The 12,482-nt window shown below is 48.7% G+C and overlaps 7 protein-coding genes across 7 annotated transcripts; 3 read left to right on the top strand and 4 right to left on the bottom strand.

The window, feature by feature from the left end:
- Positions 1 to 408: 408 nt before the first annotated feature.
- N7520_003342 (Glucose N-acetyltransferase 1) lies at positions 409 to 1,669 on the top strand (the record flags this gene model as incomplete). Its single annotated transcript, XM_057137277.1, has 3 exons — positions 409 to 892; positions 940 to 1,580; positions 1,628 to 1,669. 3 exons carry the CDS (start codon positions 409 to 411, stop codon positions 1,667 to 1,669), a joined length of 1,167 nt encoding a protein of 388 aa, XP_056997742.1.
- A 100-nt stretch (positions 1,670 to 1,769) lies between these two features.
- On the bottom strand, positions 1,770 to 2,012 carry N7520_003341 (uncharacterized protein; the record flags this gene model as incomplete). Its single annotated transcript, XM_057137276.1, has 1 exon — positions 1,770 to 2,012. The coding sequence occupies one exon, from the start codon at positions 2,010 to 2,012 to the stop codon at positions 1,770 to 1,772; it is 243 nt and encodes an 80-aa protein (XP_056997741.1).
- Positions 2,013 to 2,461: 449 nt separating this feature from the next.
- Positions 2,462 to 3,687, bottom strand: N7520_003340 (uncharacterized protein; the record flags this gene model as incomplete). Its single annotated transcript, XM_057137275.1, has 4 exons — positions 2,462 to 2,776; positions 2,825 to 2,878; positions 2,925 to 3,430; positions 3,477 to 3,687. The coding sequence occupies 4 exons, from the start codon at positions 3,685 to 3,687 to the stop codon at positions 2,462 to 2,464; spliced, it is 1,086 nt and encodes a 361-aa protein (XP_056997740.1).
- A 207-nt stretch (positions 3,688 to 3,894) lies between these two features.
- N7520_003339 (putative MFS transporter) lies at positions 3,895 to 5,440 on the top strand (the record flags this gene model as incomplete). Its single annotated transcript, XM_057137274.1, has 3 exons — positions 3,895 to 4,171; positions 4,228 to 4,772; positions 4,817 to 5,440. The coding sequence occupies 3 exons, from the start codon at positions 3,895 to 3,897 to the stop codon at positions 5,438 to 5,440; spliced, it is 1,446 nt and encodes a 481-aa protein (XP_056997739.1).
- Positions 5,441 to 5,543: 103 nt separating this feature from the next.
- On the bottom strand, positions 5,544 to 5,762 carry N7520_003338 (uncharacterized protein; the record flags this gene model as incomplete). Its single annotated transcript, XM_057137273.1, has 1 exon — positions 5,544 to 5,762. One exon carries the CDS (start codon positions 5,760 to 5,762, stop codon positions 5,544 to 5,546), a length of 219 nt encoding a protein of 72 aa, XP_056997738.1.
- A 2,522-nt stretch (positions 5,763 to 8,284) lies between these two features.
- On the top strand, positions 8,285 to 10,153 carry N7520_003337 (Major facilitator superfamily domain general substrate transporter; the record flags this gene model as incomplete). The annotated part of the gene is made up of 7 exons (XM_057137272.1): positions 8,285 to 8,429; positions 8,477 to 8,613; positions 8,660 to 8,742; positions 8,790 to 8,887; positions 8,935 to 9,055; positions 9,102 to 10,039; positions 10,086 to 10,153. 7 exons carry the CDS (start codon positions 8,285 to 8,287, stop codon positions 10,151 to 10,153), a joined length of 1,590 nt encoding a protein of 529 aa, XP_056997737.1.
- Positions 10,154 to 10,299: 146 nt separating this feature from the next.
- On the bottom strand, positions 10,300 to 12,383 carry N7520_003336 (putative glucan 1,4-alpha-glucosidase; the record flags this gene model as incomplete). Its single annotated transcript, XM_057137271.1, has 3 exons — positions 10,300 to 11,772; positions 11,819 to 12,105; positions 12,152 to 12,383. 3 exons carry the CDS (start codon positions 12,381 to 12,383, stop codon positions 10,300 to 10,302), a joined length of 1,992 nt encoding a protein of 663 aa, XP_056997736.1.
- Positions 12,384 to 12,482: the final 99 nt, after the last annotated feature.

The raw sequence follows: 12,482 nt of genomic DNA, 5'->3' as shown, positions 1-12,482 counted from the left end.
GATTCTGTAATTTACTTCATCTGTCATTCTTAAGCCTTCTCTACCCTGCTTTGAGCCTCCTATCTACTTTTTGTGCTTAAGATAAGAAGATCATGAAGAGTATGGTTTTGATCAACTTCTTTTTCCTCGAGTTCATTGGTTCTATTTAAAGAACTCCACATTGCCACTATAAAAGGTAGATTATATTCGGGAGATTTGCAGATACGCGTCAATGACTCCACATGTACACTCAGTTGAACCCCACCAGAGCAGCAAACTCCCCTTGCCACGAATCCCCACGAATCCCCAAAGAACTTGCTCATCTACCTAAATGCCCCAAAAGCAACTTGAGGTTAATATCGAAGGCCCCGCACGTGACGATAACGCGGGAGAACGACATCTCCGCACATCTAATTCTCTCTCCACATCATGGCGATAAAAAGTTCTGCTTTCCCCTATCGCCGCGGCTCGAACTCTTCTGAGAGAGACTTTTTCGATATTCCTGATGAATCTATAAAAACAATTGCCAAGCGCCAATTGCGCCGACCTCGTACCTGGATCACCCTGCTGGTCCTGTTCTTACTCCAATGGCGATTCCGGCGCTCTCCATCGTCCGACGCCTCCTGGCCTCCCCTTGACCAGAACCGGGTGGACTGGTCGCGTTATGCCTACACATCTTATGCGACCTCGGAAACCTACCTCTGCAACTGCGTCATGGTGTTTGAGGCCCTGCACCGCTTCGGATCCCGCGCAGAACGGGTCTTGTTCTACCCCCAAGAATGGGACTTGGTTGTTGAGAATGATGTAGACCGTATCAGTCAGCTATTGTTACTGGCCAGGGACGCCTACAATGTGGACCTGAGACCGGTCGTGGTTGAGAACATCAGAGTGGACGCGAAAGTGGCGCAACATGGTAAATCCTACCACAGGCTGAAGAGGGCTGTGCTGACTGTATGATAGGATATGCTGAGGCAGGATGGGACACAAGTACTATCAAATTAAACGCATTCGGCCTCCTCCAGTATGACCGCGTGATCCATCTTGATTCCGACATGACCCTCTTGCAGCACATGGATGAGCTGTTTTTCCTCCCCAAGGCCCAGATTGCCATGCCTCGCGCGTATTGGCTCCTCCCCGAAGTCCACACCCTCTCCTCCCTCATGGCCGTGATCGAACCGTCGTTCCGTGAATATACCACCCTTCGAGAATTCATCCAGCCCGCCCTCGCCGGCCAGCGCGACATGAACCAGACTGACCACCGATATGACATGGAGGTGTTGAATGATCGATACGGAGATAGTGCCCTGGTGCTGCCACACCGACAGTATGGACTTTTGTCGGGAGAGTTCCGCAATAAAGACCACAGTCGGTACTTGGGCTCTTCAGAGGAGGAATGGAATCCGGATAAAGTGCTGGCCGAGGCCAAGTTCGTCCATTTCTCTGATTGGCCTATGCCCAAGCCCTGGGTGATGTGGCCAGGCAAATTGCTGGCTGAGCTGCAGCCTGCGTGCGATTATTTTCCTGGGACACCGCAAGAGAGTGGTTGCAGAGATCGTGAGGTGTGGAAACAACTCTACGATGACAACCGACGTCAGAGAAGGGTACGAATCCAATATCTTTTAAGAAGTTCATTACTGATTCCAGGCAGGATATTTGCAAGATCCTCAGCTTCCCGGCTCCTGTTATTTGAATTGGTCTCCAGTAGCGAGCGAGACCATGTATATTATCGAGATGGCGTTATATCCTTAGAAATAATGTACAGCATGGAACAACATCAGTATATAGTCGGGTCAGGCAGCCGCATATCCCATTGCTTTTCTCCAGGACTCGAACACGTTCGTCCCCCTCTTGGACATAAATTCCCCAAACTCTTTGACACTAGAGACCTCCCACAACCCAGTAACAGAAGGAGCTTCACCATCCAGTGTCACGATCCCTGGCTTAGCGACCAGCTGATAATCCTTATAGCGCAGCTTACGCACGACAGTAACCCACGACTCAACATTTGTTTGTTCCTGGCTTTCTGCATACATCATTCCTGGGCAACCCCCTGTGCGTAAAAGGACAAAACATTGATGTGTATTGGCGGCACGTTTTAAGACAGCGACTTTTTTTCGAGACGTAATATGATGGGTCCGGATGAAGGCAGCATGAACAAATGGCATGGCAGGAAGTCAATGTAGGAGAGTGAAGCAGTTAGGTAAGCAGTTCGGGTTTATATTCAACTTCCAAGTCTGATGGTCACGTGTATGGCCATATAACTTCATTCCATCGGATTCACCATGGACAAATCAAACAGACCAAATACGCCAATTTTAACAAGAGTATGAGCAGCAATCATAGAATGGTCTTACATACCTTTACAGTGGGTAAAACCCAATTCTATACTGTTCATTGGGCAAGTCCAAATATCATTCAAGGCCGCTATTTACCGGCGCAAATTTAGCTAAGTCTAGCTAAGTTTAACTACCCAGTCATAAAGTTAATCCCGACTAACCTGGAAACTGATCACCCTTTCAATCACTTCCTCCGACTCTAGATCGACGAATCCTTGCTTTGCAGGTGACGGGGGAAAAGCTCGGTTCGTCGGAGACTGAGGGAAGCCTCGCTTTGTAGGTGACTGGGGAATGCCTCGCTTCGTCGGTGACTGGGGGAAGCCTCGCTTTGTAGGTGATGAAACCGATTGTACCCAGCTCTCCATCGGATTTCCCTGGCTATCATACTCCCTCCGACTGCGGAAATCTCGCACGACGCCCTTGAGCAATGGGGTGAGGTATGGTACCGAGGCCATTATGTTCTAGATGTGATCAGCATGAGAGTCTCTATGCACGGTGCTTTTACGCACCCCAATATTGAATTCAACTGTCCCCCAAAGGATCAGAGCAGTCGAATTGCCATCCTTTGAAATCATTAGTATGGACAAAACCACACAGGAAGAGACTTACACCAAATGCAACTCGATGTATCTGGGTTAGACGGAGAATAGAGCAGATTGTTGTAAAAAGACCTAATAGGAACAGGCAAAGGACTCCAATCTTTTGTGCGCGTTTGATGTTCAACTTGATCAGCAGTGGAATCGGCAGGAAGATGATCATCAGATCGCAGAATATGGTGTAGATTGCAAGCCCGTAGAAGGTAGGTCCAATGGGAAAGCAGGTTCCATGAGCTGTGATATCCCAGGCTCGTTTAACAGGCGTGCAGCTGAGCAACAAGACCAGAGTTCCCGCAATATGACCTCCAGTCGAGAGGAAAATAACAACCCAGATCAATGAGCGATAGATGTGCTTCGATGTGCCAACGAGCAAGCTCAAGTAGGATAAGCACAGACTGGCCTTGAATCCGGCGATGCCTAACTGGTAAAATGGACGTCCGGCATAGTTGACTTTGGTATATGTTGCCAAATCGGCCTTTGGGCGCAGCGCAAGTGGAAGTCCAAGGCCATACCTGCTTTCTGTTTGAATTAGTTTGATTATGGAAGGAGGAGCAATATTACTCACGAGCGATACACAAAGCACTGTAGATGATACTGAAAATCATAGAAACGAAAATCACATAATCCGCCGCAAGAAGTCGATTCGCCTTTGCGCGTAGAAACAGACGTAAAGAAACCACGATAACCATCAAAGAGGTAAAAGTCAGACATACAGCGAGAATCAACTTGTACTGAGACACTGCTTCGACCTCATCCGTGGCGTTAAACACCCACATATTGAATGGGGAAGGCATTGGCTGGAAAGCGTGAGATTGTTGGAAGAAATACCAGGAGCTGAGTCGAGTACAAATCTGACAAAGTGATAGAGCAGTCTTGGTTTCTCAAAATGCTTGTACAACTCTGACCTTACATCCCCTCTTCCCCATCTCCACCCCCCATCGCCATTTCTGTCCCGTACCCATCCCCGTCCCACCTTTATTGACATGGATTCTTCTATCAAGGACCAAGATGATGCAGTTGATTATCTCGAAGCTCACACCAGAACTGTCGAGGTTGATGTAGTCGCACTTCGACGCAAGATTGACCGACACTTGCTCCCTTACATGTTCTGTTGTTATGTCCTGCAGTTCCTAGACAAGGTGATGCTCAATTACGCCTCGGTCATGGGTCTACGAAAAGACCTAAAACTTGTGGGCAATGAGTTCAGCGACATCGCTACATATTTCTTCGTTGCCTATCTCATCGCCGAGGTACCGAACGGTAAGTATCAACCCCCCTCCACCCCTTGCTTGGTGACCCAGCTCTGACTGATGCAGTTTTCTGTCTTCAGAAATTCCCAGCCGCGAAATGGCTCGGCGCAAATGTTTTTCTCTGGGGTCTAGCTGCTGCTTGTGGAGCTGCAGCGCATGACTATCGAACCCTGCTGATTCCACGAGTATTCCTTGGCGTCTTCGAGGCGACTGTCGGTCCCTCATTGATGCTTATTAGCAGTCAATACTATACCCGCAGTGAACAAGCTCCGAGATTCACATTCTGGTACATGGGACTGGGTGTTGCTCAGATTCTGGGTGGCATTATTTCATTTGCATTCCAACATGTTCATCATGCATCGATGGAGGGATGGCGAATCATGTTTCTGGTACTGGGTCTCATCACCAGCTTGGTAGGCGCCTTGACTTTTTTCTTCATCCCGGATACTCCAATCAAAGCCTCGTGGCTGTCTAGTGATGAAAAACTCGTTCTTATCCAGCATATCAGCAAGAACCAAACTGGAATGTGGAGTTCCAAGTACCACCTGCGACAGATCTGGCAAAGTGTGTACGATCCTCAGCTTTGTCTGTTAACCATCATTACAATCCTAGTAAGTTGCAATTCTATTCATCTGGTTCCAAGCTAACCTATCAGATATCCATCTCAAGCGGCGTGGTGACCACATACTCCGCAACCCTGATTGCAGGATTCGGATTTTCAGGTCCCATCTCAGCCCTCCTCAACACGCCCTCCGGTATAGTCAGCATCTTCTTCACCCTACTAGTCGGTTTTGGCATCCGCCGAACCTCTAACCGCTGGGCCTGGAATGTCCTCTGTTGCATCCCGGGGATAATTGGGTCGGCGTTGTTCTCGTTCCTTCCGAAGAAGAACAAGGCGGGAATTCTGATAGGAGTCTATCTCGTCAACGCCATCGTGGCCACCCTACCCATTCTGTACCAGTGGACCATGGCCAACTGCGCCGGACATACCAAACGTGCGTTCGCCAGTGCCTTAATTGCTGGGTCTTTTTCCGTGGGAAATATCATCGGACCGCAGACCTTTCAGGCCCGTGATGCACCAGGGTATCGACCTGCTAAGATTATCGTTCTTGCAACACAGGCATCAGCAGCTGTGTTGACTATTGTACTGTTTCTGTACTATTGCTGGGAGAATCGCCGTCGGGATCGACGCGGCGCTGTAACTGAGGCTATTGTCGATGAAGTCAAGTGGTCTGGCTTGACGGACAAGGATAATCCGCAATTTAGATACGTTATTTGAGGACGGTTGATGACTGACGACTTGAGCAATTTCAGTGAGCTAGCGCTGTATTGACATACATATGTGGGCTTAAATCTATGCAATCACTTCATCCTTGCAATGTTTAGTAGATCGTAAACAATATAGATTCCAGTATTGCTTCTGGGTTGCAGTAGTTGCCTTGTATGGTGTCAAGAACAGGCTCCATTATATCTCCCTCGCCCTCAGCCTCAGCCTCAGCCTCTTCCACCACCCCTACCACGATCTCACCCTCAGCCTCGGCCTGAGGGTCGGGGATGGCCCGTTCAAGCTGGCGGGCCACCCCCTTGCCCTTCACGGCCATCTTGCCCACCCTGTTAGGGTCCTGCCTCCCCTTTCCGCGATTTCGCTGTCGAACACGGCGGTTTCGATTCTACATCTCTTAGTATGAAGTTCAAGCAGTGACTTGGTGGGGGTGGTTTTTGATTCACTAACCCCCTGCGCCTGGTAGACGCTGTATAGGGTCATGGCAGTGGCGTGACCGGCGGAGGCCACCCGCACCCGCTTTAGAGTTCAGCTGAATCACCCGGCCCGTATGACCTTACACTCATGGCTTGATTGTGCGGCGCCTGGGTGGAGCGGGCATCGCTGTTTTTTGAATAACATCAGCCATAGTTCAGGAGAGTCAATCAAAGAGAAAAGACTGATCAGAGATGAAAGCAGACTGTTGATCAAAGGGAAAAGACTGATCAGAGATAACAGAAGACCGGGAATCCCAGGACTGTAGACTGAGGATTGAAGACGAACAAAATGGTTCAAGACTGGAGAGATGATTGAGAACTGGTACAGGTTATTGATAGCCACGGCAGTGGCTTGAGCTGTTGCCAATGTAATATGACACTGGGAACGGCTATGCTGTGCACCTGGGTGGAACGGACATCGCTTTTATTTTGTATAACATCAGCACAGATCTGAAATCATCGCTCATAAATAGAACTGACATCGCCTTCCGGAATGAATCGCTTCAACTTCTTCCAAATAGTGGAAAATTAAGGACAGTAGACTGTAGAACACGGACTGTAGAGCACAGACCGAGAATTCAGAAGGTCGAACACGACCGTATAGAACACAGACTGTATACCGAGGATTGAAGACGAACAAATAGTTCAAGACTGGGCAGCTCGTTGAGAAAGACAACAGGCTGATGATCAGACTCTGAGCAGATGGTTCAGAAAGACAACATTGAGATTCAATTTTGAAGTTTGAACTTTGAGACGTGAGCTTCAAGTTTCGAGGCTCTGAGAAAATTCAGGGGCGTCTCTGGGGAAATGAAGCGAACATTCGTCTTCTTCCGGAACTTTTATACGCTGCCGTACATTCTGGGTTCTTGGTCAGAGGTAACCGCGACTAGGGTGGTAAGTACCCTAAGATTAATGAAGTACTACTGTCTTTAGCAGTTTCTCTTTTTGGGGTTTGTTTTGCAGCCCTAAGATGCTTTTTTTTAAGGAAGATATTTTAGAAAAAAATAGAAAAAAGGAAGGAGGATATTAGAGAAAAGGCAGAGGGATTAGAAGTTCCTAAGAAAGATAAAGTTGGTGATGAAATGGAGGATTTGGAGGATGCTGTTGAAGTGCCCCGGATTTCGAGGTATTCTGTCTCTAAGACGATCTCGGGTATAAAGGATATCACTTTATAGAAATTAGTAATAGTTGGTATAATCAGATCTTTATGAGTATAACTGACTTCGCTTTCGGGAAACCCCGATTTAAGCTCTTCTTAGCTATGGTGAAGATCGAGATTGATTATTGATGATTTAATGGTGTCGATAGCTGATCTGTCGTCTAGGGAAACTAAAGGCCAGAAGAAGAAGAAGAAGAAGAAGAAGAAGAAGAAGAAGAAGAAGAAGAAGAAGAAGAAGAAAGGTATATGATCTGCATTTCGAGAGGAAAGAGAAGGGATGAGAGAGAAAGAGAGAGCTAAGAGATGTAAGCGCTGGAGTAAACTGGGTCTACCTGACCCTATACTTAAGTAAATGTTTAAGAGGGATAGATATAGAAGAAAACTGAGTCGAGACGAAATAGGAGACCAAGCACTTCAGCACAAAAATTGGCTATTCCAACTATATACATACATATGTAGATATACCAACTACGGTAAAAGTAGAACCTAATGTTTCAATCGCCAGTTTCCTATGAAGGTCGTGCGCTCATCTGGAGTAGTGGATCCAAGGTACCCGTACCACTAAGTGACACGCGGCATCACTATATATCTTAAACGCACCGCTATACTGAGGGTAGATATATGTTCAGATTTGAATGTGTCTCAGGCTCACGTATTGCCAATGAACAAAGGGATGGTTATTCAATGTCTAAATTATATAACAGGAAAGAAATGTGGTCGGCTCTTCGATCTAGATTTCATAAATCCGGAGGCGGGTCTCTGAATATGGCATCATCGACCCACTGGATGGCGCTCATACGGAGATTTCGCCTACGGGATTCAAAACTCATTTCAAGAATTCGGTATTTCTAGATATCGAGATTTTCAGGCGTAAAAGGCGTTTAAGACTTAGAGTTACACATGTCTGGCATTCGAATTTTCGCTTACCTGAGGTACTTGATATAGTCATATGCACTCCGTATACTATCCATCTATATAGTGGATCTACTCCATAGATGACGTGCTTTATGAACCTGATGAGAACACATCCACACAGATTTTCATTGGTTTAATGGCACTTGAATCGATTCATGTCCTAACGGCTAAAAGTGCCAATAACGCAATGGCCCTCGAAACTCATTGCATATAGATAATCATTTCCTCTCTTTCCGTTCAGAATTAATTAAGTTTGATCTCTTCGGACAGGGCCCAACTATCATCAAAAAAATGACCGACTCGTCGGCAAGGCCGGCAACGGAAGCTGGCAACGGAAGCTGCGATGAAGAAAGCCCATTGCTTGCTCCTCCCACACTCGATTCAAAAGTCACTCCTCTAGTCGGAGTCGGGACCATCATCGCCGTGTTATTACTCGGTACGATGAAAGAAAATCCTTACGCGATCTATCTAACAAATTTGCAGGGGAATTTATCTCGAACGCTGATTCGACCCTTGTCATTGCGGCCTCCGGGCACATCTCATCGGAATTTGATCGATTACGCGATGCAAGCTGGCTATCAACCGGTTATTCGTTAGGTCTTTGCGCGGCACAGCCCATGGTAAGTAGATTGCAACAGAAAGACGGGCAGCGCTGATCACGTGTAGTATGGGAAACTCAGCGATATCTACGGTCGCAAACCACTCCTTTTGCTCTCTTACTTTTTATTCGCCTTGGGATGTATTATCAGGTATTTTACTGTGATCGCACAAAATCGAAATATGCTGATGAAGGTAGTGGTGTTGCTTCACATATGGGGGTGGTCATTTTGGGTCGCGCGATTAGTGGCATCGGAGGTGCCGGGACGATGACGATCAGCTCAGTGATTATTACTGGTGCGCAAGGATTATTCGGGTGAACGGACTATCGCTAAGATTTACAGATATCGTCCCGAGACGTGAGATTGCGACATGGAGAGCTTATGTGAATATTGCCATGACCCTGGGCCGCAGTCTTGGGGGCCCAGTGGGAGGATGGTTGAGTGACACCGTGGGATGGCGATGGTATGACTTCTTCCCGCGAGAGAAAGTCATCTCTAACATTTGATAGGCTATTCCTTCTACAAGCCCCTGTTTTCGCCCTTGCAGCCTTCCTAGTGATAATCAAACTCCAACTGACTGAAACAGTGTCCGAGAGCGGAAAATCGAAACTCGGACAAGTCGACTTCCTAGGAACAGGACTTTTGGGAGCAGGCATTGTCGCCCTGATTGGTCTCCTAGATCAAGGTGGAAAGGCCTTCCCATGGACTTCGTGGTTGACATTTGTGCTCGGTGGCTGTGGTCTCTTGCTATTAGTCTCTTTCGTCCTGGTCGAGGCATATGTAGCCAAAGAGCCCATCTTCAATCTTCGCATTTTGCGCAGACCTAACGTGGCCGTGAGCTACGTCCTCAGCACACTGCAGATCACCGCCCAGCTGGGAATGCTGTTCTCCGTCCCACTGTACTTCCAGGTTACCCAGAATGCATCCACCACCGCAGCGGGTGTTCATCTTGTCCCCGCAGTGGTTGGCAACACCGTGGGAGGACTATTTGCAGGAATCTTTATTCGAAAGACGGGATCCTATCGCGTTCTCTTGGTGCTTGCTGGCCTGGTAGCATCAGTCTCCTATATCCTTCTAGGGTTGCGCTGGAATGGAAATACCGGCCCTTGGGAGTCGCTGTATATCCTCCCTGGTGGCATGGGTACTGGAATGGCCTCCGCAGCTGCGTTTGTTGCACTGACTGCGGCTTTGCCTCCAAATGAGGTGGCTATGGCGACGGCCATGTACATGTTGTTGATCAGCTTCGCCATGACCGCTGGAGTTACCACTTCCAATTCCGTTCTGGGAATGGAATTTAAGCGCCAGCTTGAACTTCATCTACATGGTCCTGGTTCGGAGCGGGTTATCCAAAGGGCCATGGATGATACTGACTATATCGCGCATCTGAGTGGTCGCCTTCGAGAGATTGTTGTGGCCTGTTATATTGCTGGTCTCAAGCATACATATGGTGAGTTCCCTTTGTCCTGCAAAAGAATACTTCTAATCCTCGCTAGTGTTTTCGCTTGTATGCTCTCTCGGAGCTGCGTTCTTAGGACTTTTTATCCGTCATCAGCAGCTGTAAGATCAGCTTTACTTTACATTTACTTGTCCATGTTTCATAGAATTTATACCAATTCATTCATTCTTCATATTCTTCCATACTGACATCACAACACTTCACTTCCATACGACTGGTCTAATCCAGCTTCCATCAATCATCTGGAGCACTCATCGCCAGGTATCACTCTCCGTCACGGCCGTGGTAGCACAGGCAGCTGGGACAGTGTAGGAGCGGTTCGGGTCACTCTCCCACTCAATCGTTCCATCACTCTCAACCCGGATATACTTGTACTCAAAGACAGTTCCCGCAGGGAGAGTGGTGGTCACGAACCAGAGATGATCGCTGCTGGTATAGTCAATGGCACTAAGAGCGACAGCATCATCGGTATCCCAGTCACCGAGCTGGGAGATGGAGCCGGCAATCTTGATGTTCTCGCCGTAGACGGTGGTTGCAATCAGATCAAAGGTCACGGCCACGGCGGTCGGGGTAGTGCAGGCAGTCGTTGTCGTGGAGGTCTTCGTTGTTGATGTGGATGTGGTGGTTGCGGTGGTGCCGGTACCGGTGGTAGTGGTAGTGGCAGTGGTGGCTGTCGTCGTTCCAGATACACTGGTCAAAGTAGCGGGCCAGGCCGTGTTAGTCGCAGAGCTAAAGGTGCCAGTCGCCGAGGTGGAGCTACAGGTGGCCGGGACACTGCTAGCAGAGGTCTCACCCCAGGCTGCAGGGACAACAGAGTTACGGCGCATGTTTGCTGTCAACAAGGCCGCGTAGGACCAGGTCAAATCTCTGGCCGACAGTTGAGCCCCAGTTGTCTTGCTGTATTGTTCGGACAGAGATCCGTTGCTGGCCGCGTATGTCTCGACCAGGCTGACGTATCCATCCGCGTATGTCTTCACGGCACTCACGATCGACGAGTACGTCGCACTGGATGAAGAATAGGTCCCTGTCGCGGCGGAGCTGTAAAGATCAGTGAAGAAGTCCAATGACACACTGTCGATGGTCAAGGAACCGATGTTGTTCCACTGGTACAATGCGTCGTACAGAAGCTCAGCGGCAGCTAGGGTGCACAGGAACCAGGGATTTCCATTGTAGTAGGAATCTTCTGGGTACCGACCGACGGCCACGGCCACTCCTTCAGCGATGCCCGAGTTCAGGGTATAAACCGAGCGGAAAGAGTCTGTCACCACCTTGTGATTTGCCAGTGCGCGAGAAGAACAGGGTTGGAAAGTGCTGTCATCGCAGGCCGCCTCAGGGTCAAAGGTGTGAATGCTACCTAGGAGCGTATTGGCGTCCTTGCCCGTGCGACTGCTGTCGAAGTTGGCCAAGACGTACGATCCGGTCCAAAACTGGTTGAGGAAGCAAAGAACCTGAGGGGCTTGAGAGTCGCAGTATGAGCAAGACGAGCCCACCAAAGCCGCGAATTTACTGCCCTCCACCAGTGCACGATGCTGGACAGCGATGGTAAAGAAAGAGGAGCCGGAAACCTCCTCCCACAGATCTAGATGGTCAGTGACGTCTTGACATTGGTCAGGAATGAAGTTCTCACCATAACCGGTCTGGTTCCAGTACTCCGCCACATAAGACAGATCGTTTCGCACAATTGGCCACACAATGTTGGTTGCCGTAGTGGTATAGCCGTTTTCCTGCGTCATTAGCACTGCCGATTGCTAGATGGAGGGCATCACTTACCACCAACCACTGACCAAAGCTGATCAGCGCAGTGGCCCGAAGAGCAGGACCATCACGCTGAGGACGTCCCCAGGATCCAGTATAGGCAGTCTCATCAATGTTGAACTTGGGCTCACCCAGTCCAGTTCCATCAGAAAGAGAACCAGATGGGTTGGAGACCGTCTGGATATAAGCCTGGGCGTCAATGTACTCCTCAATGATGGAGAGTAAAGCAGTATCTCCATTCCTGAACAAATCAATCAAGACCTTCAGCGTCAAAGCCGAGTCACGAGTCCAGGTATAGTAATCTAGGTCTATTAGTCTCTTGCTTTGTCATCGATGGGTTGTTCTTACAGTCAGGACTATCCAAGCTTGGACTGGCAATCACGATACCCGAATCCGCAGTCTCAGCATATATACCGGCAGATCCGATATTATCGAGAATGCTTTGCCTTGCGATGGGAGTCTCCGTGGCCAACCAGCTGGCAACGCTTGTAGACGCCCGTGGAGCCAAGTATCCAGGGATGGCCAGGACAGTTTTGCCCAGGGTCAGCGCACAAAGCGCGGTAAAGATACGAGAAGCCATGATTCGAAATCTCGATTTCTGCCTTTCTTGTCTCTCTACCCATATGGGTTGCTCGCCTTTTATATTCTCCATCGTCGAAGGGGTTCGGTTAGATGTGAA

This window comes from Penicillium odoratum (genome assembly GCF_028828045.1).
Source record: "Penicillium odoratum strain IBT 22623 chromosome Unknown utg000003l_segment0_segment0, whole genome shotgun sequence".
Classification (NCBI taxonomy): Eukaryota; Fungi; Ascomycota; class Eurotiomycetes; order Eurotiales; family Aspergillaceae; genus Penicillium; species Penicillium odoratum.
This window is presented reverse-complemented; position numbering and strand designations above follow the sequence as displayed.